The following is a 25917-nucleotide window of genomic DNA, read 5'->3' on the forward strand; positions in this document are numbered from 1 at the left end:
ACTCCCCCTTTAAGGAAACAGTGGACAAGTCAGTCCGAACACGTGGGAGGCCTCAGGTCTGGCTCAGCGTCCCATCAGGAAGCGGCGACGGGATGAAAAGTGTCCTGTAGGACCGGATTTGGGCAGCAGTAACTTTAGGGTCAGTTCCCAGCATTTGGAAACTCCTGGCTGCGCAAGGCTACAGGATGCAGCCACCGCCTGAGTCAGGCTCCGCGCCGCCCCAGCCACCTCGGAGAGAGCGTGGGGCGGAGCCACAGAAAGGCGGGGAGAGGGCGGGGGCATCCGGTGGGGAGGCGGGGTCAGGGCGGGGCAGGGGCGGGGCCTCGCCGGGGACACGTGGGTTCCGTTGCGCGCTGCGGGGCGGGGTCTGGCCCCCGGAACTCCGGTTGCAGGAAGGGCTGCGCCTGCGCGTCTGCGGAAGCGCTGGCTGGCGGCGCGGGCTTTGCGGGAGGGGCAGGGATCTGGACTGGTTTTTTTGTTTCCGTTTTCCTTCTTTTCTCGGTCTCGCCCGGAAAAGCCGGAAGGTGCTGGGGCCCGAGCAACGGACAGACCCGCCTACTCTGCCCCAGCACGTTTGTGCCCGCGCGGGAACTTGTTCTTTCCCGGACTCTACCCACTAACGCGGTTTCGGGGTACGCCTGTGTGTGCAAAGCTCCCGCGAGTGGAAAAGTTGGTGTTTAGCCCTTTGGAAGTGGCACTTTGGGGAAAGCAGAGACACCCCCGTGGGTGGGATGGAGGAAATGCCAGGGGCAAAGCCACAGGGAGCTCACAGGTCCCGAGCCCGTGGAACAAACATTTCAGCTTACGAGTCCGTGGCGTGGAGTTGATAAGGCCTTGGGTCCTCGGCCTTAGCCCTCCCGGAGTTCTGGGTGTTCACGTGAGAACCCCCCCTGGCCCCTGTCAATTTCTCCCTTAACCGCCCCGCATCTTGACGTTTTTGTGTGTCCCATCTAGATCCACTCACTGATGCTCTCGGTTGGCTGACGTCACAGCCTAGTCTCCTGATGGAGCCTGAATCCAGTAGGTGTGAAGAGGAGCCCCCTTCCCTCTTCTGGGGTTTGGATCCTGTGTTTCTAGCCTTTGCAAAACTCTACATCCGGGATATCCTGGACTTGAAGGAGTCCCGCCAGGTGCGAGGTATGTGCTGGGTGCCCGGCGGATGCCTTGTGCTGCATCCGCCCTTCATCTGCTCCTATTCCTGACTGCAGAAAGCCTTCCTTGCTGCAGATAAAAATGACCTCACCTGTCCCCACCCATGAGTTCATGTCCCTTTAAAGCATTGCAAACTTTTACCTGGAGTACTGCCAGGAGCATCCTCTGAGCATCACCAGATGTGGCCCAACCCCCCCACCCCCACAAAAATGGGAGGCTTAATTGACAGAGATCAGTGTAGTCGTTTTGGTTGTGCAACATAGTGTGATATTTGCATGCAGTATAAGATGATACCTTGTAGCATCTTAGCAACATTTCAAATTTTTTGTACTATTTTAATGCCTCTGGACCTCATGCCGTATACACGAAGTCTCTGTGATTTATTTCCTAAATGAAACTTTTAGGTTTTGGTTTGGGAACACACAGGCTATACAGTCTCTCCAGCCCCTTTATGACTGGAATATTGCACTTCTTGATACCTTTGATCTTTTTCCCCTTCTTAAGCCCCTCATACACATCCTGTTCTCTGTATCAGTGAGCTTACTTTTGTTATTTTTGTTTAGTTTTTCAGATTCTACATGTAGGCAAAATCACCCAGCATTTGTCTTTCTCTGTCTGGTTTATTTCACTGTGCATAATATCGTCAGCAATGGTAAGATTTTAGTCTCTGGGCCTGTGGCGTCCACTGGAGAAGTGGGGAGTTTGGGCCACACCTGGCCGTTGTTTTTCATACAGACACAAATACCACCTCTCTATATCTTTTTAAATTTTTGTTGAATGGAGTACCTTTGTACGAGGGACTATTTTTAGCTACTCCCAGCACTGTAACTGTAATACTGTCCTCCCATTGTTTCTCGATTTGCTCGAGCAGGCACCAGTAACATCTCCATTGTGAGACTTCTTGTTACTGTTTTGGGCAGATAGAATATGCCACAGGTAGCTTGCCAGGCTTTGCAGTGCGGGCAGGATATTTTCGGTAGCTGGCTGGGCTCTCCAAGAGAGACAGAAGAGGGACCAGAGCGATAGCACGGCAGGTAGGGCGTTTGCCTTGCACGCGGCCGACCTGGGTTCCGACCTGGGTTCGATCCCCGGCATCCCATATGGTCCCCCAAGCACTGCCAGGAGCAATTCCTGAGAACAAAACCAGGAGTAACCCCTGAGCATCGCTGGGTGTGACCCAAAAATAAAGCAAAAAAAAAAAAAAAAAAAGAGACAGAAGAATCGTACAGGAAGAATCCAGGTGTGTTCAATTATAGCATGCAAGGTAAACGCCCTACCCACTGTGCTATTGTTCCAGCCCAGCTACTCCCAGAGGTCTTTTATATTTAAAAATATTCAGTTGTTTTTCTGGACCTGATTGAGGTGGAAAGTTCATTGATTTAGCACCCCAGTGTCCTGCTCCCACTCCTTGACAGCATACCCCTTACCTGGCCTGCGCAGGTGACTCACCTTTTGTAAAGCTTAGATTTGGGGTCCCCCCCTCCTGAAAATAGCAGTTCACTATGCCTGATTTTCTTGTGGGGGCTTGTTTTGGTTTTTCATTGATCAAAATCAACATCATTTCAGCCTCTAGAGGGGAAGGCCTTCACAAGTCTTGTTTACCTGTGTGATTCCAGCGCTGGTGTGCTCTGAGCTCAGTGAAAAGCCGCTGGCCCCCCTCGGATCCCATAAGTGAAAAGTTAGGGATCCGAGAGATTGGACACAGGTTGGCATTCGCCGTACATGCAACTGACCCCGGATCAGTTTTGTTCCTGTGCACCACATAAGGTCTCCCGAGCCCCACCAGAAATGATCCCTGAGCTCAGAGCCAGGAGTATGACCCCAACATAAGAGGACAAACAAAAAGAAAAGTTTAATCAATCACTGCTCTGTTTGGAGTGGTGATTACTGGGATAAACTAGCAATACCAGAAATATAACAGGCATCATTTGGGCCAGATTAGCATAACTCATAGGTACAGCTGGGCCCTCACATGGCCCTGTGCTGTCTGAGAAGTTTGGTTCCAGCCTGGTTCTAATGACTCGCAGAGTCAGAGACAACAGTCATCGCCAGCATCTGCGTTTGTCCTGAGGGGTATTTTGTGTATTTCCGGTTCTGTGTGCAAATATTTCTAGATGATCTTCGACCAATGCCTTTTGTACAGATTTTTCACCACACCTTTGTTTCCTAATTATTGGTGGAAAAGGTCTGGTTTGGGGTTTTGGGCTTTTTTTTTTTTTTTTCTTTGGAAGGCAGCCAGCCCCTCCCCTCACAGTTGCATTTTTAGAAAAGCCTGATTTTCTTCATAGCTCATGTCCTGGGCAATAAAGTGAATTGCAACGAAGCCAGCTCTGCTTGAAGACCTTCTAGGAGCTGGGAAATATCCAGGGCCTGGTAGGACCTTGCCTTCCCTCGTGGGTCAAGCCCTTCCAGAGGTTTTAACAAACCAAAGAAAACTGCTCCCAGAGATCTTTATTATGTCACTGGTTTTAGGGACAGTTTTTCCAGTGAAACCTTAACAGTTGAGGCAGGAGTCAGTCAAACTTTTTGAGTGATCTTTGGGGTTGGGGTGGGGGGAGGGATGAGGGTACCTTTAGTTTAGGCTTTTAATTACCCTGTTAACTTTGTTACTGCGTTTGTTTTAGTTATCCTAAAGGAAAAAAATAGCTTTCCTTGTGACTGCTTAATGTGTATAAAGGTTTAAACAGTAATGAGTATCTTAAAATAACAAAGTGTATCCTCAAATGATAAACTAAGAAACCAGTGTGTGACAAAGAACTTGGCCGCCCTTTGTGCTAGGTTCTTGGGAGGTGTTTGGATTTCTGAATGTTTCTGAATGCTGGGAGTGGCCTGGTTGTTCCTGGTGGCCCCTTGAACCACACCTCAGTTAATACCAATAAGGTACCTCATCGATGGCCCCTGGGTAGTTTCAGGGTGGGGACTGTCCATGCCTGAAAGGCCAACCATATGATTCAAGCCGGTTGAAATTCTAAACCAGGTGACTTCCGTCCTCCCTGGGGACTGAAGTTGGAGATTCAGCCGTGCCAGTGCTGGAGTTCACGCGCCCATGTCCGGTAGCCCCATTTCATTGGCTCCTGGCTTGGAGGAGGTGGGTCTAGTGGCCCCCGCCCCCATGGTCTAGAGGAGTTTACCGGGTTGGTAATCACGCCTGCACAAAAGGCCAAGGTGACATGACCTGGAGACACTGGAGCATCGCCCTTGAACTGCCCTTACCCAGGCCCCAGTGCTCACTTGACTGAGCTGATTTGAGCCCTTTATATCAAACTCCAGTCAGAAGGATAGCCTCCTTCCTGAATTGGCGGTCTTAGCAGAGTATCAGACCTGAGTCTTCTGAACCCCGAGAGATGTAGCCTGTTGGTCAGAAGCGTGGGTGGTTGGAGGACCCCGAGACTGGGGACTGGTGGTGACTGCAGTGCGAGCAGTCCAGTTTGAGCTTTCATCTTTCGCTGGCGTCCTTCACAGACCTAGCGCCTGGGCGGTCAGAACCACCCAGCAAAATGTCAGAATCTTGGTTTCTCTATATTATAAGGCCTGTTTGGGATTGGACTGAAAGAGGTGATGAAGTTTGATTGTGGTACTGGTGATGGTGTGTAGGTTTCCATTTGGTTTGAGTGTGTGTCTTTCGGTGCCTCGTTCAGACCATACTTCAGGGTCTTTTTTGTTTTTTTGCTTTTTTTGGGTCACACCTGGCGATGCAAAGGGGTTACTCCTGGCTCTGCACTCAAGAATCACTCCTGGTGGTGCTCAGGGGACCATATGGGATGCTGGGATTCGAACCCGGGTCGGCCGCGTGCAAGGCAAACGCCCTACCCACTGTGCTATCGCTCCAGCCCCTTCAGGGTCTTTTTATCCTCAGTGTCTATCCGTGTCAAACTGTAATGATGTCAGACGAAAGGTGAACTTGTTATTTAAATTGAAAGAGGACTTATTTAATTCTATGAAGTAGAACTGATGCAAGGTTTATACTAAATTAGCCTGTACTTTTGATTGCCCTTAGCTGGTGGTGCTCGGGAGACCTTACAGGGCTGAGCATCTAACCCTGGCACCCGCCTCCAAACCTTGTGCTCCAGCCCTTTGGATTCTCTCTCTGGCCTTAGACTTTTAGAATATTGTCTTAGCTCCCAAAAGTGAAATAGTATTATAAATTATTAATAATAAGTGTTTAAAAATGAATGGAAGTATTATCTTGATAATTTTAATGCTATCAGCCCTCAGTAAGAGCAGAAATGTAGCACTGATTAAATAACAGCAGCTAGAATGAAAACTGATCAGCAAAAGTCCCATATTTCATTGCATAGTTGTCACCTCTACATAGCCATTGCATCCTGTTTATTTAGTTCAAAAATTATTTTATGACCTTTAGAAAAACCTTTTCATAGTGGTCATAACCCACTTTTTTTTTTCGCATATATACACATATACATATATACATACTATATGGAGTTTACAAAATGCACGAAATACAGTACTTTTAAAAGGTAGAAAGTAGGCTGTTGTGAAAATTTGAATCAATCCCTCCTGTGACTTCAGGTCCCTGAGCACTTTTAGAAATCCCTCCTCCTTTGGGGCTTCCCTAATACATTCAGGTCTCTGTGAACCAGCAGTAGAAGAATCACCCTGGGAAGGCTGGGATTGAGACCCCTGCAGCTGGTTCCTGTGGTGGTTCTTTCCTCAGCTCCAGAACTTTCTCTCAGGCAATAGCTTCCTTGAGCACTTTTCTCCCAGAAGAGACTCTTGTTCGGAGTGAAGGAAGTGGCGTCTCCTGTTCTTTTTCCTGTCTCTGACTGACCTCACCTTTCTTAGGTGCACTTCCTCTTTGCGTACACGCCGAGAACTTTCCTCTTGATTTCCAGACGGTCTTCCCTCAGCTGGTGTCTCTGGGTGCTTTCTGTTCAAACCATCTGCTATTTTCTTCAGAATTTGTTCTTGCTCATAGCTCTGTGATGCTTTGACGCGTTTGGCTCCAGTCATGGGCAACTGGAAGGATCTGCTGTGCCTGAGTAAGCGTGTGTGTCCCGAGGAGAGCCGCTGTCGGCTCCTGCAGGCCGGGGGCCTTCCTCCCCTGCCCTTCTCCAGGAATATCTCTTACTGCCTAAGTGGAGGCGACCTGAATTTGTGTTGAGTTGCTCTATTCCGGTGGGTAAGATTGGAGCAGTGACTCACTCTGCTGGTGGCCTGGGGACTTTGTGGGCTTGTGCCATTGGTCCAGTCTCGTCATCGTGGACACCTCTTGAACTCTGTTGGTTTGGAGGGGCTGGAGCGATAGCACAGCGGGTAGGGCGTTTACCTTGCACACGGCCGACTCGGGTTCAATTCCCAGCATCCCATATGGTCCCCTGAGCACCTCCAGGAGTGATTCCTGAGTGCATGAGCCAAGAGTAACCCCTGTGCATCTTGGGGTGTGACCCAAAAAGCAAAAAAAGAAAAAAAAAAAGAATGTTGGTTTGGAGACTGAGAAAAAGTTCAGTTGCTGGTGCTTGCTTCTTTGTGTGGCCAACCCAGGTCCTCTTTCTCACCAGGTGGTTCCCTGAGCCCCTCTTGGAATGATCCCTCAGTGCAGTCAGGACTGAGCCCGCTGAGTGTGGCCCAAAAACTGAAAAAGGAAAAGGAAAAAGGAGAACTGAAGTCAGCTGGAATTTTTCTGGTTTTGGAATTTCATATCTTTTATTTGGAGCCAGTTTGACCCCATTCGTTGAGTCCAAGGAATCCTGGAGGGGGTGACTGTCCTTTGGGGTGGCCCAGAGACCCAGACTCCCTCTCTGTCTCTACTATTCCAGTTCATGGTCCCAAGGATGCCCTGGGCACAATCCCAATCCACTGAGTCATACTTAGAAGTCTGCTTCGTGGAAGAAAGGGGGCCCTTCTTTTGGCTAATGTGCCATCTGGAACATCTGCAGACGGAGGCTCCCAGACTCCCTCTCCTCCCACTGGGCCTGGCTCACAGACCAGTCCCCTGCCCGCTTGATCCACACAGCAAAGCGCAGCCACTGGTGGAGAGGCCAGGTAGGGCTTTGAAGGTTCTGGCTGCGTCCCCTCTGTAGCCATAGAGCGAGGTTTCGAGCAGGCCTAGGAAGCAAGAGGGGAGGTGGCCCAGTGTCCTGAGTGATTGCTGACTCAACAGTGGGTGTGTTTATTTTAAAAGGAAGTCACCCTTGTAAAATGTGTGGCCTTTTTCTGAGAGTGAAGAATGCAGCCATGGCAGGGAGAGAAAAAGTGGCGGGAAACGGTTTTTCTTAGGACTTGAGCTACGGGTGATAGGAAGAATACCGGGGACTGTAGGATTACAGTGCTCCCATTCCTCTTTGTTTATTTGTAGCTTCTTTCTTAGTATTCTGTTGACTTGTAAATAATGTTTTTCTCTTCTCCTTGAGTCCTTTGCATAGTTTATTCAGAGCAATGTCCTTCTTGTATGGACACAGGAAGACTTAGCAAATGCTATGCTTTTATAACCTGGGAGTCATTTGACTCTACATGATATTTTCCTCCTGGGCATCTGTTCTCTCAACCTAAGCCTCAGCTGCCCTTACTTCCTAGCACCCCCAAAAGCAGGGTCCCGATGAGGGACGAGACGGACCCAGGGCAAGCGGTGAGTTGTGTGCTACCCTGGCATCGAGATGGGCCTGGCCAAAGTGCCTAATACTTAACTATAAGTTAAGAGCTTGGTCATGGACAAATGTTGTCATGATCCAAACGTTGATAACTAGATTGGGACCCTGCTAGGGTTAGGAGTGATTAATCTGGCCTGAGTGCTGTGGTCTGAGCCTGTGGCAAGATGTTGTCAGGAGAGCTGCCTTGCAAGCCTCAATGTATCTCTTGCTATGTCCATACAAAAAGGACCTTGCTCTGAATAAACTATGCAAAGGACTCAAGGAGAAGAGAAAAACAATATGTACAAGTCAACAGAACACTAAGAAAGAAGCTACAAATAAACAAAGAGGAATGGGAGCACTGTAATGGGAGTAACCCAATAAACCTAAACTACTTGAGGCTATGTTATCCTATAGGGGACCACTGAGGGGACACTCGTACACTCCTGGGGGAGAAGGGAGGAGGGACCCAGCACAGACAGACGGAACACCCTTCCCCCCCCGCCGTGTTCTGCCCCCTAGACCACACTTTGCCCCTGCCAGTGGCAGACAGGGTGCTGCCCTCTGCTCTCTGCTTGGTGAACCGCACTGCTGGCCTCTGTCACTGAGGTTTTGAAAACAGTTTTAAAAAGAGAAGTTCGCACCTTGTAATCTTCTGGGACCAGAGAAGAGCATTTTGCAACCTAATTGTCTTTTTTTGTTGTAGCAGTTGTTGTGAAAGAAAACTACTGTTAATTCACAGAAACGATGACTTGTTTCCCAAGAAACCAGGCGGTGGGGGGGGGGTGCAGAGGGGGGGTGGGAAGCCAAGCAGACTTTCTCGTGGCTTCCTTTCTCTTTTCCTTTCCAACCCCTGCAAACCCAGAGCTGCGCGTGGTCCGGTAATAGAGCAGCCGCTGTGCCAGGCCCTTGGAGGGCTCTCCTGGGAGGGCGTGGGCTTGCACCCGTGGAAAGAGGAACCGCATCTCGCAGCTTGGGCTTTCTCTGTTTCCTGAATCGTTGAAGCTCAGCTTTATACTTTTGATCCTTGAGAAAAAGACGTCTAAGATTCTTGGGCCTTTGGCCTCTGTCAAGGGCCACGTTTCCACACACACAATTTAGTTTAGACCTTTTGATTTCCAATACTGTTGATAGTAGAGTTTTAGGCATACAGTGTTCTGACTCCACACCGGCCACCAGAGTGGACTCATCCCTCCACTGATGTCGAGGTTCCCACCCTCCCTCTTCCGCCCCACAGGAGGCCCACTTCCAGGGCTTGTTACCCTGGCTAAGTGTTATTCCCTTACTATGTTTTTTTTTAATTCCATGTCTGAGAGACATCGTGATGTATTTCTCCTCCTCCCTCTGACTGACTTCACTTAGCCTGAAATTATCTAGATGCACCCACATAGTGACAAATCGCATTGTTTCATCTTTTCATACAGGCAGGTCGTATTCCATGGTGTACGCATTGTGAGTTCTTTATCTACTCATCTGTGCTTGGGCACTTGACTTCTTTCTGTTTTGTGATGCTGTGGTAAACACAGAAATGGACTTGTCTTTGCAAAGAAGTGTTTCAGGGCCTTTAAGCTAATATAGGCCAAGAAATGGAGTAGCTGGGTCATATTCTTGACTCCATACTGTTTTCCACAAACTCTGAACAAGTTGGCACTGCCACCCACATTAGACAAGGGTTCATTTTCTGCCCACATTCCTGCCAGCTCTGATTGTTTCTACTCTTTCGATGGGTGCCAGTCTCACTGGTAGGAGGTGATATCTGTTTGTTGTTTTGATTTGCTTTTCCCTGACAAGTGAAGAGCACTTTTTCATATACCTATTCGCCATCTGTGAATCTTCACTAAAGAATTGTCTAATTAACTCTTCTTATCATTTTTTGATGGGTTTGTGGTTTTTTGTGGTTAAGTTCTGTGAGTGCTTGATATACCTTGCATAGTAGCCATTTGTCAAATGTGTGATGAGTGAACATTTTCTCCCAGAAAACCTATAGATAGGGTGTCCTGATTCTAGATACAATGTTTTCTGCGGTGTAGAAACTTCTTGATTTGATGCATTGCCATTTGTTTAATTTTTCCTGGCCAATGGCCTTGAGACATTGGAGATGCCACTAAAGTCAGTATCACGTGGAATTTTGCCTATGTTTTCCTCGATACAGTTTTATGGACTAGGATCTAATATTGAGGGTTTTGACCCACTTTTGAATTAACTTTTGTGTATAGTGTGTGATAGGGATCAAAACTCTTTTTTGTACCAGTTTTCCCAACACTATCTGGTGAAGAGACTTTTCTTACACTTCTTGGTACACTTGGATCCTTTGTTAGAGATTATGTGTCCTGAGGGTCTGTCTCTGGGCTCACAGTTCTATTCCACTGGTCCAAGAGTCTGCCTTTACTCCAGAACCCAACACACATGATCTTGACTTCTGTAGTCCATTAGGATAAAGTTGGGAAAAAGAGAAGCGTCCAACGGTCAGCTCTGCGTCTGCGATCACAGTAGACATCTGCCAGAGTCTGACATCCATTCCCCTCCGCGCCACCCCACAGTGACCACCAAATGAAGCGTAAAATGTAACCAACCGTGGCCTTTCACACACACCCCTTTATTTATTTATTTTTTAATTTCAGGTATATTTTTTTACAAAGGACATCCAATAAGACAGGTGGATATCTTGGGAACAGTGGTTGGAGTGAGAGAAAGAGACGCCTTCTACGCTTATGGAGGTAAGACCCGCAGTGGAAGAGTGCCACTGTGCGGAGTGTTGAATGGGAAGCACGGGGGTCTCTCTGCGCTGCTGGGAGCTCTCCCGAAGTCTGTGTGACGTGGCGTCAGCGGGGAGGAGGAGCCTTTTGCCACCACCCCCCTGACTGAGCATCCAACGAGGCAGCAGGTGTGAGTGACGCTGAGAGCACCGGTGCTGCCACAGAATCCGGAGCGGCTCCCCTCGGAGCACTGTGACGAACAGCAGGGGACCGTGACACGCGAGTGCAGTGATGTCTTTAGAAAGATGGCTGAGCAGCGAGAACATAGACTCTCAGAAAGGAGCCGCAGATGTTCAGAATAGTTGTGTGTTTGGGGGTTTTGTTGTTGTTGTTACTGTTGTTGTTTTTAAAAGGACTTAGATAGATGCCCAGTATCAAAACATTTTCTCTCACTTGGTAGAAAATAAAGAAAGCCTTCTCTGGGGCTGGAGCGATAGTACAGCAGGTATGGCATTTGCCTTGCATACGGCCGACCCGGGTTCGATTCCCAGCATCCCATATGGTCCCCAGAGCACTGCCAGGGGTGATTCCTGAGTGCAGAGCCAGGAGGAACCCCTGTGCATTGCAAGGTGTGACCCAAAAAGAAAAAAAAAGAAAGAAAAAAAGAAAGTCTTCTCACAGATTGGGATGCCATCAGATTGAGATTACTAGCATATGATTTAATATCACGAGTTTGAATTTTGTGAACAAATGGAGTGCCCTGCACACCTTTTATTACGTTGCCCTCTGCAAATGCTGGGCACTGTGGAGTTCAGAGGCCGTGCTTACGCGTACTCCCAGGCGGGAAGCTTAACTAGGGCAACTTTGTGTTGTGTCGCCTTGGGTTTGTGGCTTTGCTGTTCTTGGGGGGAGACAGAGGCAGTTGAACGAGGTGGCCGGGAGCATTGCATCAGTAGTCCGTGTGGGACCCTGAAACGGGGACTCTGCTCTGCTCTGTGTCACCAGAGATCCTGCTTCTGTTTCCCCCACCCCCCCCCCACCCGAACAGGGTCAGTATTCACCGAGTTCCTCATGCGCATCTAGCCGTGACCTAGTACGTTATCTCTAGTACAGTAAAGTACTTCCTCTCCTGATACCAGTGATGAAATAACAGTGTTTCAGTTCGCGGAGCACTTTTGCATGTGTAGTTTCTCTGCTGTTGTCCCTACGATCTCCTGAAGTACAATGGGGCGTTATTCCGATCTGGTAGACGGGAGAACCAACACGCATTTCCTCGCTGGCGGTTCATGGCCTGCCCTGTTAGCTGTTCCCACTTGCTCTGCCGTGTCTCTGTACCTCAGCCTGATTCCTCCCCGTCTGCGCCCCTCTAGTGTCCCTGCCCTCACCCCCACCACCCGTTAGCTGCCTCTGTTTTTGAATGCTCTGCGTTCTTTACACTGAGTGTACGAGACTGGGGACGGGGCGGTAGCTCCATGGGAGAGCTTGTGCTTTGCGTGGCTGTGGCTCTGGGTTCGATCTCCAGCATTGCTTCGTACCAGCGCTGACAACACTAATACTGAGAATAATAGAGGCCGAAGATGGCAGTCCTGACTCGCGACCACGTCACTGTCATGCGTCTGACCTAACTACCGGGCCTTCACTTGGCCCTGTGACCACAGGAAGATGGAGGTCGCAGTTGTCTCTCCCGGCAGACATTTGCCTGAGAGTTGATCCTGAACACATGGCACATCTGAGGGCAGGGAAAACCCAGCCTGCGAAGGTCAGAGGAGAAGAGCGCAAGTGCCTGAGGCTCGGCGTAGAGCACTCGCCTTACACGTGGAGCCCCGGTTTCCCAGCCTCGCGGGGAGCAGTGCTTCCGCAGCTTTCCTCTCCTGGGCTGAGAGCTACCTCCCGCTGTGCTGTCCTTGGGCCATGCCGTGGCCGGCAGGTGGTCGCTCCCGCTGTCCTTGGTCATGCTCCCCAAGTGCTTCCTGCTCACACTGACTCATTCGGCCACGGAAACAGAAGGCCGGGGGTCCTGGAAGTGCCGCGAGGGTGCTCCCAGGCTGGGCTTCCCAGCAGCCAGACAGGAGGGCGCCTCGGCACAGGGCCTGCCGTGAGAGGAGCCGAGCCAGGAAATGAGGGGACTCGGTGGCACTGCCGTGACTCTAACAATGAGAGAGCAAGCCTGGAGTTAGGGAGCTTCGGCCAAAGCCAGAGTGGCTTCACATTTTCTACAGCAGATGATCATGAGGTACACACACATACACACTCTCTCTCTCCCTCTCCCTCCCACTCTCTCTCCCTCCCTCTCTCTCTCTCTCCCTCCCTCTCTCTCTCTCTCTCCCTCCCTCTCTCTCTCCCTCCCTCTCTCTCTCCCTCTCTCTCTCTCTCCCGCTCTCCCTCCCTCTCTCTCTCTCCCCCTCCCTCCCTCTCTCTCTCTCTCTCTCTCTCTCTCTCTCTCTCTCTCTCTCTCTGTCTCTGTCTCTCTGTCTCTGTCTCTGTCTCTCTCTCTCTCTCTCTCTCTCTCTCTCTCTCTCTCTCTCTCTCTCTCTCTGCCACACCTGGTGGTACTCAGGAGACCATATAGGGTCCCGGGGATCGAATCTGGTCAGCCACACGCAAGGCAAGTATTTAACCCCTGTACTATCTCTCTGGCCTCTTAGACAGTATTTTTTGTCTTTCTGATTCAGATCAAGGTAGCACAATTTTTTTCTTAATTCCAAGCAAGATTTTTAAACCGATAAGAGAAGCGATATGCCTAACAGTGCCCCATGTTTTTTTTTTCCCCCGATGTTTTTTATAGAACTTAAAATGTTCTAATTGCTAGTTCTGCATTTTGTTTTGTTTTGTTTTCCCTTTCCTTTCCTTTGTTGCTGCATTGCGGGGGGTTGTGGTCCCACTTGGCTTCAGCATTTGCAGGATTGTTGCACTCTCTGGGGGCTGCACACACAGCAGCCTCGCCGGCTGGGCACCCTGTACTTTGGGCGCTGCCCTGAGTCCCATGCAGTGTTTGCTGGGTGTCAGACACATGGTCACAGCACATACTTGCTTGTGGCTCGACAGAGGTCACACGCTTTGTATTGTGGTGCCAAGGGTCTCAAATAGATCGTGCCACCGGGATTGATGCAGCAATGAGGGTTGGACCCAGGCACGCAAGCACCAGGCGCTCTGCCACTGAGCTGACCACGGGCCCAGAGTTTTGCTTAAGATAATATTTGTTTTTAAATAAAACTTGAAACTTAAGAAAATTAGGGGTTAAGGGGCACGGAATGATAGTCCAGTGGGTAGGGCGCTTGCCTTGCCTGCGGCTGGCCGGGTTTGATCCCCAGGAATCCCATTCGGTCCCCCTGAGGCTATAGGAGTGATTCCTAAGTGCAGAGCCAAGAGTAAGCCCTGAGCACAACCAGGAGTGTGTCCTCCCTCCAAAAGAAAATTGGGAGCCTGGGAATTAAAATTTTCCTTTTTTTTTTTTTTTTTCCTTGCAGTGCCAGGGATCAAACCAAGGGTCTCACATGTGCAGGGCAGGCGCTTGGCTGAAGTATTATTTTTTCCTTCTGCTGTCAACAATGATTTAAACCACCATTATACTTTAAAAAAAAGAAAAAAAAGTTTTCCAACGTTTCTTCTTTATTTCGTGTGCAGACTAGCTGGTGGCTTTTTTAAAATCATGAAGCCCACTGGGCTCATACTTAGCAACCGCTGTTACGGATTTGTCAAAAATCAGGCAGAGAGAACACACTTCTTGTTTCCTGGAAAACATCTCCCAGTTCTTTCCAGTTCTCAATCCAAGTGTGGTGGGAATGCTTTGATTGCTGCCACTGCCTCCTCCCCCCCCCCACTCCCGCCTCGCGTCCTCCCCCTCTTCCTTCCCCTCCCCTCCCCCTCCCTCTTCCTCCTCCTCCTCTTCCTCCTCCTCCTTCTTTTTCTTCCTTCTTTTTCCTCCTTTTTCCTCCTTCTCCTCCTTCTTCTCCTTCTCCTTCTTCTTCCTTCTTCTTCCTTTTTCTTCCTTTTTCTTCCTTTTTCTTCCTTCTTCTTCCTTCTTCCTCCTCCTCCTCCTCCTCTTCCTCCTCCTCCTGTTTTTTTTTATTGTGGGAGGTTGGAGGGGGATAAAATAACTCAGACCAGTATTGTTTGTGTGACCAAGAGAGAATTACCTTCTGCCGTGAAGATAAAGCATGTCCCTTCTGCGGTGTGCTTGGCTTTCTTTCCACACCCTGCAGAGCTGAGAGCCAGTGGGGAGCATTTGCACAGAGAAGCCCGGGGGCCAAGTGACCCGCGATGCCTTGTCTTGGTTGCCAGCCAGGGAGAGAGCAGGTGGGGAGAGGGCCTGCTCGGGGCACCCGTGCCACTTCTTGGAGGCCAGGGAGTGTGCTTTTGTTTCAGGGGACCAAGCAAAGCTGCTTTTGCATCCGAACAATCACCGGGGCTTTTGTACTTGACTTGATTGAGGACATCAGTTGTAGATGGGCCAGACAGGAATCATCAGTGCCCTTGAGGTAGAGGGTAGGTGAGGCGTTGGTGCTTCTGGCAGGTTCCTCTATGACCCTGACCGGGGCAAGCATGCTGTTCCGCCACGGAAGGTGGAGGAGAGGTGGCAGGTGGTGACTGGGCCGCGGAAGCCGTTCTCTGCCGCTCTGCTGGAGGCAGAGATGCGGGGCCCGTGCGCTCGCCGTGATGCCCAGCTCGCACTTCTCCCTGCCTCTCTTGCAGTGGACGACAGTACCGGAGTCATCAACTGCATCTGCTGGAAAAAACTGAACAGTCCCGAGTTTTTACCAGGTAACTTGATTCGCCAGTCAGCAGCATTTTGATTTCATGTTCCACTTCTTCGCAGCTCCCCAGGGGGCTGTGTCCAGACGAGCTCAGCAAGCTCAGTTTTCCCGTTTAGCCACCGGTGATGTGCATCAGTCCACTGGACACACTGTGTCCGGAGCTTGGGTCACTCCACAGCCACCGCCGCCCGCCCCGGAAGCCTTGCTTTCCTCCCTCCTGGTGTCTTGGCGCGCTGCCCCCTGTCAGCCCTGGGAATGGAATGGCGCCTGGGAGGGCCAGCGTTCCATTCTGACTGTGCTAGTTACTAGGCCAAGGAGGGTGTTTCAGGCCCACTTCCATACAGACCAAGTCAGAATTCCCTGTGTCAGGGGCCGGAGAGATAGTACAGTGGGTAGGGCACTTCCTTTGCATGTGGCAGACCCAGGTTGGAAATTCAGCATCCCATATGGTTTCCTAAGCACCACCAGGAGTCATTCCTGAATACAGAGCCAAGAATAATCCCTGAGCATTGTGTGCCCCCCGCACACACCCCCCCCCCAAAAAAAAGGAAAGAAAAAAGACAAGAAAAGGAAAGAAAAGTCTCCTGTTTCAGGCATCGCACTAGGATATAGAAGACTTCTGAGTGCTTTCCCCCTCCTGCATTTTACTCATAATCGTCTCAGGCCTTATGCTAAACATGCACAAGAGAGGGGTGCAGCCATTGTGGGAAGCTATTTATAATCGTATGCCAGTATTTCTTGAGAGCAGCACACCAATTTTGTGGTAGAGGTGATTCTGCAGTAAAATAGAGTACGTGATTGTCCCTAAACTGGTTTGCTTCCACGGTGCAGGGGTCCTATGGGAGCAGACTAGAAGTTTCTAAAGTGCTCGAATAAAGAAACTAGGAATTCAGATTGCTGAGAATGTGAAACAGTACTCCCTTGAAGTTAATTAGCCATTCAGGAATATAGACAAAAATAATTTTTTTTTCTTTTTGGGTTACACCTGGCTCTGCACTCAGGTATTACTTCTGGTGGTGTTCAGGGTACCATATGGGATGCTGGGAATCGAACCCGGGTTGGCCACATGCAAGGCAAACACCCTCCCCGCTGTGCTACCACTCCAGCCCTGAAAAACAATTTTTAAAGTGTATAATAAATACTTCTGCTAGCACTGAAACAACATTTGGAATATTTTAGGATCTTGAAAAGCTTGGCACATGACTCTTGACCATTTTTGGTTCTAGAAAAGACACAGGAACAGTAACCTGGCTTCTTATTTTCCACCAATACAGCAAGCCCCTTCCCACCGGCTGGTTGGCAGGCCTGGTTTCCCCCTCCTGGTTCCCTCTCGGAATCTTAGCTTCCTGCTCCCACACTACTGGCCCGTGGGATGCAATTCTGCCTCTGTGTGTTAACAGAGTTGGGCATTTGACCGTCAGTTTCACAAAACTGGAATTTCCACTCCCCACTTTGACTAATGGCTCTGCTCTGCTCAGGAGGCTTTGTTGGTTGCGACCTGCTGAGGATCCAGGCCCATGAGGTTATCTCACTGACGGGTGACGCATGGGCCGGGTGGGTGTTTGACTTTGCCTCTGTGAGGGCCTTCAGGTTCTTGTCGCCGTCTTCCTGTGCAGGTCGGGCTGGAATATGTATCCTGGTCTCAGACCCATGTCGGCCAACCCTTTGTTTCCATCAGGGGCCACTCCCAGCAATACCTGCAGTACCGGCTTGGCAGCTCGGGGCCCGGCAGTTGGTCCCGGCAGTCGGTTGAACCCAGGGCTCCACACAGGCAAGGCTGTGCCCCGTTGAACCGCATCCCCAGCCCAGCCAATCTCTTCTGAACAGTGCCAGAGAGTGTTGTCGGCTTTGTGGGCTATACAGCAGCATTTCTCAGCCTTTTCCATCAGCGGGTGGCACCTGTCCAGCATTCCTGTCCACAGACTTGCAGGTATCACCGACGCTGGAGACCAGTGGTTCTCAGCCTTCCTCTGTCTGCCCAACCGGCACCAGTGTATGGCCCAGTGGTTGAAGAATGTCGGACTATGTGGCTCTGAATCTCGGCTTTTTTTGTTTTGGAGCCATGCCCAGCCATGCCCAGGGCTTACTCCCGGTTCTGGGCTCAGGAGACCATTTGGGGTGCCAGGAATCCAACCGGGGGCAGCCACATGCAAGTCAGTCCTCCTGCCCGCCCTGTTATCTCCCCAGGCCTGAGTCTCAGCTCTTTAACTCTGCCCTTGTAATACAGAAGCAGCCACAGATGGTCCCAGAGCAAACAGGCTGTGCTCTGATAAAAATGTACAAAAGCAGTTTGTGGATAGATTTAGCCTTAAGTTGTTTATAAAGCTTGGTCTTAGGTGTTTTAATTTTCAAAATCAGCTCTCGACAAAATAAATATCATCAGGAATATTGTATAACTTATATACGTAGTAACTTTTTAGATAAGATGTCAATTAATATTTTTGTTGTTGCTTTTTTTAAAATTTTGTTTTGGGCCACATCTGGTAATGCTCAGGGATTATTGTTTTGTTTTTGGCCCAAAACCAAAAAAGAAAAAAAATTCAATAGTTGAGAATGAGAGCGTTAAATATCTGTCCATAAATGCATACAAATATGGCAGGTAACCTTAACTGGAAAATTCTCTGAGCGAAGGAGGAGGAACAACTGCAAGGAAGGAGCCAACCTGAAAATGGCTCTCAGGAAGGAAGGTCTGTTTTCAGATTGCTCCCTGATGCCCATTCTTTCCTTTTAATTTTATTTTCCCTTCGTTTAAAAGCTTTCCACTGCATAGAGGCCAGTGAAGACTCATTTTTTAAACAAAATTTAGTCTGAGTCAGAATCTTGTTCCAGTCAGTTAAGGTATGAGAATGTACTATTAATTCCAATAAATGTCACTTTGAATGTGCCATTTGGACTTAGCTTATGAGAAAAGTTAAGAAAGCCTGGCCCTCGATATTAAAATTTTAAAGACGGTTTCTCTTTCAAGGAGGAACTGGCTACTTAAAATGAAATTCCGTCGGGCTTCAGCCCTCTCATTATGTTCATTAAATTACAAAACTAGAGCCTGCTTCTTTCAGCAGTTTGCCGGTTTGCTCACCTTTGAAATGAAAGCTGGGCTCTTTTTTTTCTTTTGCACACCAGCCTAGTCAGTCTGATCAACTTAGCCATGCACCAGGAGGCTTTCATTAGTACCTATGCTGTCCGAATAACAGCAATAAAATTCTATGTTTAAAATTTAACTGAAGTTCAAGGGGACTTAGAAATAAGCACACCGGATGGGATAACCTTGGAAAAAAGCAAGACTTGGGGATTTCCTGAGAAGGATGAAAGAGCTGAGTCCGTTAGAGCTGACTGCCCAATTCCTTGCTCTAGGTCTTTGAGCTCTGGGTCTCTCTCGCTCCCTGGAGAGGAGAGAAAGGTCTGGCTTCTGCAGGTCCCAAAGTCTAATCCTTGTCCAGGACTCTCGAATAACCACAGTCCAGACTTTTTATTCGGCAGAGCATGTTTGGACGGGAGACAGGGTTCATAGCATGGAGCAGCCAGTCAGAAGTTGAATGGATATGTCGATCTCCCCCCCCCACCACCAAACTGTCTCAGAAACACAGGAGTGTCCAGGTGGTATGGACTTCTCTCTCTTCCACCCTGACAGCTGAACCTGCCCCAAGTACTCGGAGCCTCACCTCTGAGCTTGCAAAGCTGCGAAAAACCATTGAGGAGAGATCGAAGCTGGAAATCGGGGACGTCATCCGGGTCAGGGGCTACATCCAAACCTACAGAGAAGAGCGCGAGATCCGTGCCCTGGTTTATTGTAAGCACAAAACTAATTGCGTCGCAGTGGTAGGAAGCCATCATGCCGCCTGCGTCCCTTCCACCCCCTTCCAGCCTCAGGAATCCAGCCCAGGGCCTTGGACACTCTCACTCAGCTAACAGTCAGACTCCCCTCCCCCCCAAATGTGCAGATAAAATGATTGGCTCGACGGAGTGGAGGCAATCACTGGATCACATGAGGCTTTCTTTAGAAAGGCCTATGCTTCCTTTCAAAGAGAAGCAATTCCCGATAAATAAAAATAAACGAGGAAAAGGAATGGTGTGTCACCTCCGGTCAGCAGGTGCCTTTGGACAACAGAGTCGAGTTCTTTAGGACTTGGAGGTTCAGGACCTCCAAGGGAGATGAACCCACACGGGGGCAGAGTGTTTGGGTTCTTCATCATGATGGTGATGACTTGAATGCCACAGAGACCGAGACCCCAAAGAAGGCAGCTGGTCAGAAATAGGATGGGCCGGCCCAGGGCTGATGCAGCCTCCCAGCTTTGGAGGGGGGAGGAGGACCCTACTGTTTCCCCTGCAGAGATGAGCGAACCCCCATAGCTCTCCCACTCCCCAGCCACAGCCCCCATGGCCCTCCCTCCCAGGTGACTGGCAGCACTCGAGTGCCCTGTCTGGGCCCGGGCGAGCCGCTCACCGCTGTCTGTTACCCGTTAGATAAAGTAGATGACCCCATGTTCAGGACGCAGATTGCCAGGATGCAGGAGCTGCCCCCGCTCTACCGGCAGGTCTATGACCAGCCCTTCCACTGCGCAGCGCTGGAGAAAGAGAAGACACAGAGGTAAGGTGGAGCGTCTCCCTGCAGAGGGGGCCCGGCAGGACGGGCGCTGTGCCGCGGGGGGCCTGGGCTCAGGCCTCGTTCACCGTGGGGCTCTGGAGAGCAGAGCTGAGGGCACGTGTGCTCTGGGGAGGAAGCGTCCAGACACAGGCTGCCCCAAGGGAGCAGGGGCCAAATATTTGGAGACATAGTGGCTGAGCACCTTTAGGGGAGCCCCATTAATTCACATGCCCACGCAACTCTGAGAGAAAGCAGGAGAAACCGGAAGACATTGGCACCGTGGGCAGCCCAGCTAAAACAGCATCACACGAGTTTAGAACTTCCCCGTTGCTCTGGTCTTCCAGCCTGGCAGGGTTTTACTATAGTGTGGAGGGCATGGAAAGGGTGAGAGTGTGTCTTCTCTAGATTAAGCCTCAAGATTCTGGGAGGAGAGAGATCAAGGCCCCAGGCTGTGTGGGGTGGGAGAAAGGAGGATTGTAAGGAGACTGCTCAACGGGTACCCCTGAATTTTTTCATTGTGTGCACATTACACATATTTTTAAAGTGGGTACACATACACACACACACACACAAACACACACACACACCCTGTAGGCCTCTCTTAGGTGCAAAATACAGGTTCTCTGTCCTGTTCCCCCACTCCGACCCCTGTCCCTCTGTTCACATGGCCCCTTTCAAACCTTTGTTCTGTGTCTGCACGTAAGCATGAACACTCGGCCCTTTTTTCAGAAAAGTGGGACCATAGCTTCATACTGTTCAGCAGTCTGGCTTTTCCTTCGTCCATGACAGGTATTAGTGCCTTGTCCTTTATACCCTTCCGGTTCCTGTGGGAATGGCCTAATGTCGAGGCGGGTATCCACAGTGCTTGCTCCTTGCCAGCCGAGTGTCCGGTGTCAGGCATCTCGCAAAAGAACCCAGGTCACAGTCTCCACCTTAAACTTTGCCCCCCAAGCTGATGAATGTGTACCCCTGAATTTTCTCATTGTGTGCATATTACACATATTTTTTAAGTGGGTTAAAACACACCAACACACACACACACACACACACACACCCTGTAGGCCTCTCTTAGGTGCAAAATGCAGGTTCTCTGTTCTGTTCCCCCACTCTGACCCCTGTCCCTCTGTTTACGTGGCCCCTTTCAAACCTTTCAAACAGCGACCCAAGCTCCCTGGACCTTCTCAGTCTCACGGGTTTACTGAGTGACAAAATCAAAGAATTCCTCCTGGAGAAGCACGTGATAACCTTCTACCAGCAGGAGCTGGAGCTGGAGCCCTCGCTGCTGTCCCTGGCCAACCAGCCCGCCATCCACAGCGCCTGCTCTGAGCAAGTAAGTCGGGGAGCCGAGGGGTAAGGCTCGGTGTTGCCGCAGAGTTTCTGCCCTGATCCCCAGAGCTTTGGACCTGCCCTGGCCCCCTCACCCCCTGCTGGACCTCGTCACGCTTCATCTTGGGAAACAGAAGGATAACGGGCTCTGTCTCCAAGCACTGCTTCCTACTGAGATGCTGTTTCATCTCAGCAAGAGCCGAAGGGAGGGCAGGTCGGCCCGAAAAGGCCATTCTCCTCGACAGGTTACTTCCTGGGCCAGACAGTTCCTGAACCAAGGTGTGGACTGGCTTTCTCTCCTTGAGACTAAGGTTCCTTCTTCACGTTGAGGAGTTGAGATAAAGACCCAAGTTCCATCCAGCTTGATTCATAGTAAAATTTTTCAGGGAGCACATGAGTAACACTCTTGTTCGCTGTGGAGGGGCTGTTGCTCCTCTTGAGCTGACTGGCTGGCGTTAAGCTAGGAGACCAGACTTGCCCTTTCTCTTCCGGGCTGATGGGCTGGGGGTCATTGGCACACAGTTTATATTTATGTATTCCATTTAGTTGTCCACTAAGGAATGATCTAAGCTTACCTTACCTGAAAAAATATGTATGGGAGGGGGGTGCAGTGAGATAGCACAGCAGGAAAGGCGCGTGCCTTCCCTGTGGCCGGCCAGGGTTCCGTCCCCAGCACCCCGTATGGTCTCCCGAGTCCCACCTGCAGTGATCCCTGAGCACACAGCCTGAAGTACGCCCTGAGCATTGCCAGGTATGGCCCCAAAACAAAACAGTGCTTTTGTTACTATTTGGGGGACCCTCCCCTGTGGTTCTGGGGGCTGCTAGGGCCACACCTAGTAGCACTTGGGAGACCATGCAGTGTCAGGATTGAACCCAGGGCCCTGTGCATGCCAGGCATGTGTTCCCACCCTAAAAGACCCCTCCCCGGCCCTGTTGTTATTCTGCCCTTGCCCCCTTTCCTGCCCTGCGTGGCTGTTTCGGTGCCTGGCGGTGACCCATGACTGACTGTGCTGCTCAGGTGTTTTCAGCTCTAGTGCTCTCCAGGGAGTTGAATGTCAGTTCTGTGGTGCTTGCACACTCGGCCACGGTGCTCACTGAGGTCTGGTCTCCTCTCGTTGTGGTGTTTGCACACAGTACACGCTGTGGCTCGCACTCTTGGCTGAGGCAGAGGGATCTTTGAAGCAGGGCACAGAAGTACACTGGTGGACGCTGGGTCTGCAGCAGCAGGGTCGTTAGGTGCCCCTCTCTCCTGACAAGGCTGAGGATGCTGCTATGGGGCGGTAGACCAGCGGCCACCGCCCAGCACTGCCCTCGCGTCAGACCGGAAGTACAGTTTAGACTGTATCCTTGCTGCCAGACCGGCATAAAGTGGGAAAGCTAGGCGGAAGCACGTGTAGTCTCTAGTGAGTTGTTTCGCTTGGGGGCTACTCCTGGCTCTGTGCTCAGGGGTCCCTCCTGGCACTGCTTAGGACCATGTGGTGCCAAGGAATGGAATTTGGGCCTCCTACGCACATAGTGAGTGCCCAGCTCATTGAACACACATTCTCTCTCTCTCTCTCCCTCTCTCTCTCTCTCTCTCTCTCTCTCTCTCTCTCTCTCTCTCTCTCTCTCTCTCTCTCTCTCTCCCCCCCCCCCGCCTTCCCCCTCTCTCTCCCTGTCTCTCTCCCCCTCTCTGCTGTACCAGGATTTAATCAGCTGCTCTCTCTATTCCGGGACCGTTGTGATGTTTTCCTCTTGAGTCATTCCTCAGGGCCACTGTGACCGTCAGTGATTAGGTCACCCAAGTGATTCTCCGTGATTCTGGCGGCACAGACACCAGAGCCCCCGCCCCGACCTCTTCTGCATGGCCGCTGCGTCTCAGTTTCCTTTGCGAGCCTAATTATCTCTTCCTGGCACCAGTCTTGTATGCCCAGTGACCCTCCTTTTGATGCATGTTGACGAGGGATATGGTTTCAGGAGCCACCCAGGTGGCGCGGGTCCTGACTGACCCGCTTTGTTCCAGGCCACCGTTGCCTCTCAGCGGTTGCAGCCCTCCAGCTGCCTGCTGACAGCAGGGCTGACCTTCCCGTTGAATCATTTAGAGGCGGCCCCACGCCAGTGCGACTTCTCGTGACACATCCGGCACTCTGGAAAGCAATCACCCACGCTTAGCAAAAGCCACCGTCCTCCCTGGAACCAGCTCTGCTGCAGGGGAGGCCTGAAGGATTGTCCAGCATGACCCGTGCAGCGTCCCAGGAGCGGGACGTCTGTGTGAAAGTGCCTCCAGCTGGCTCTCCACTTAAGAAGCAACGAGGAGCAGGGCTTGAGAGATAGTGCAGTGGGGAGGGCCTTTGCCTTGCACACGGCCAACCCAGCTTCCATCCCCGGCACCCCATATGGTGCCCCCTGCAAGCACGGCCAGGAGTAAGCCCTGAGCGCTGCCACCAGGTGTGACCCCCTCGCAAAACAACCCCCACCTGCCAAAAAAAGCAGTAGATACGGCAGCATGCTTGTTTTCTTTGGAGACTTCCCCCATCAATCTGGGTCCCCTTGCATGACTTGGTGGAGGTGGTCAGTGTCGCAGTACTGGTTAGCAGGGCCGGAGCAGGGACCGAGGATGCGTTACGGTGATGGTGGAACCCTAGAGCCCCGGGCACTTTCCACTGTCGAGCACAGGAAAACGGAACCAAAAGTCATTGTGACCCTGTCACAGTAGAGGTGCGGGGACAGCACTCCCTCCTACCCCCCTTCCACCCCCCCCCCATGGCCCTTCTTTCGCAAAGCCAGAAACATGATAAGCGGGCCTTGCCAGCCCATTGTTCCTGTCTGACAGCGGGATGAATGTGCAGTTTGTTTGGAGTGAAGACGCTATATATATTTCAGAGGTCCGCCCAGTTCCTGACCCCGAGGGACACGGGGGCCTGCACAGGGCAGCACTCCGCGGCCTCTGTTCTCGTCTCAGTTGGAGTGTGTGAGTGTCCTGGATCGGATGAGCCTTGCTCTTTTGGGAAAACATGAGAAAGACGCAGATCCCAGGCCGGGAGGAGCTACCAGCCCGGAGAGAGGGGGCTGGAGGCTTCACGACGAGATCTTTCTGACCGTCCAGGAGAGAGGGCTGGAGCCGGGGTGGTGGGTGGTTCTGGAAAGGAAGCCTCCCTCAGCCTTCTGTTGGTGGGACACCCTCGCTGCTGGCTGCCGAGCCCAGAGCACGCAGCTGCCCTCGCCACCTCTCCCGGGGGAGTGGTCCCCTGACTGCCCCCGACATCCCCAGGAGTATCCCCTAAGCACAGAGCCAGGAGTAACCCTGAGTATTGTTAGGCATGGCCCAAAAACCAGAAGGAGAAGAAGGGGGACTGTAGAGATGGTACAGTGGGTAAAGCACTTGCCGTACACATGACTCACCTGGGTTCAAGTCCCAGTACCCCGTATGGTCCCCTGGGCACTAAAGGAGTGATCCCTGAGCATAGAGTCAGGAGTAAGCCCTGAGCATCACCCGGTATGGCCCCTAAAACAAAAGTAAAAGAAAATATGGAACCTCCAAGACTGACTTTCTGGGCTACTGAGTGTGAGTAAAGTTCTTTAAAGTCCCGAAGAAGTAGTTATATATAGCTGTGGCTTTCATGAACAAAAGGAGGGTGGTACGTGTATAATGTTTGGGTTGTTTAGTGAAAAGTATGTGTGTGTGTGTGTGTGTGTGTGTGTGTGTGTGTGTACACCCCCACACACCCCGCCCAGGATCCTTTTATCCTTTTTTTTGAGTGCAGGGACTGGGGAGGAGGCGCCCAGGCTGTGCCTTAGAGCCCAGGGGGACCCTCCCAAAAGTGGTCAAACAACCTGGCCAGCAGTTCCGTGCCAGGGCCCAAGGATGTGGTGCTGCCCAGCCCTGGGGCCCTCCAGGACTGCTGGGGATGAAGCCAGGGTTAGCCCCGAGCAAGGCAAGTGCCTTAAGCTCTGAGCTAGCGCTCCAGCCCCTCAGAGATGGTCTTTTGGATTTGCAACATCCTAGAGTTTATACTTCAGAAAACTCACTGCTCAGACGCGTTCCTGCCACAGCAGACTGCCCCTTCCACACCCTCCTGCCTGGCTCCTTCTCACGCGGCTGATAAAAGCCTGTCCAGGCAGTTGCTCCCAGGTACTCTGGAGATGGGACTTAGTTTTCTTCCTTTCTTCCCTCTCACCCTACAGGGGGATCATACGACCAACACCACTTCCAAGGCCATTCACGGTATATTTAAGAACGCCATCCACCTGCTGCAGGAGAAAGGATTCGTTTTCCAGAAAGATGGTGATTTTGATAACCTGTATTATGTAAGAGACCTACAACTTACTTTCTTTTTTCCTTCACAGCTCAGCATGAGTAGATTTAGTCCTTAAGACTAATTTGGGGCCACAGATGAGGCTCACGTGGCAGAGCATGTGCATGTGTGAGGGTTGGGTCAGGGGTGCTGCATGTTCCCCTCTCCCCCCACACACACAGTTGCCAGGTGTGGCCCCCACAACTGTTTCTGGGAGAGTGAAGAATTCCTATTGATTTTTTTTTTTTTTTTTGTCGGGTCACACTCAGCCATGCACAGGGGTTACTCCTGGCTCTGCACTCAGGAATTACCCCTGGTGGTGCTCAGGGGACCCTATGGGATGCTGGGAACCGAGCCCAGGTCAGCTGTGTGCAAGGCGAACACCCTGCCCACTGCACTATCCTCCAGTCCCAGCCTATTGATTGTTTTTTTTTAAAACAAACAAACAAACAAACACAGAAATCAGTCAAACAAACAAACACAGGCTGGGGAGATAGTACAGCAGGTAGGGCATCTGCTTTGCACACACCAACCCAGGTTCGATCC

At 51.0% G+C, this 25917-nt stretch overlaps 1 protein-coding gene across 2 annotated transcripts in view; it reads left to right on the plus strand.

The window, feature by feature from the left end:
- The first annotated feature begins 411 nt into the window (after positions 1-411).
- STN1 (STN1 subunit of CST complex) overlaps positions 412-25917 on the plus strand; it is a 41647-nt gene continuing 16141 nt past the window's right edge. Inside the window, exons 1-8 of one of the 2 annotated variants that reach the window (XM_004611941.2) lie at positions 412-632; positions 955-1137; positions 10361-10456; positions 15128-15196; positions 18818-18976; positions 19651-19774; positions 20930-21101; positions 25262-25384. In XM_004611941.2, the coding sequence (XP_004611998.2) occupies positions 1005-1137; positions 10361-10456; positions 15128-15196; positions 18818-18976; positions 19651-19774; positions 20930-21101; positions 25262-25384 (876 nt within the window). In that variant the 5' untranslated portion in view covers positions 412-632; positions 955-1004. The remainder of the gene's footprint in view (positions 633-954; positions 1138-10360; positions 10457-15127; positions 15197-18817; positions 18977-19650; positions 19775-20929; positions 21102-25261; positions 25385-25917) is intronic. The other variant, XM_055119628.1, reaches the window with a different exon arrangement.

This window comes from Sorex araneus, chromosome 11 (assembly GCF_027595985.1).
Source record: "Sorex araneus isolate mSorAra2 chromosome 11, mSorAra2.pri, whole genome shotgun sequence".
Lineage (NCBI taxonomy): Eukaryota > Metazoa > Chordata > Mammalia > Eulipotyphla > Soricidae > Sorex > Sorex araneus.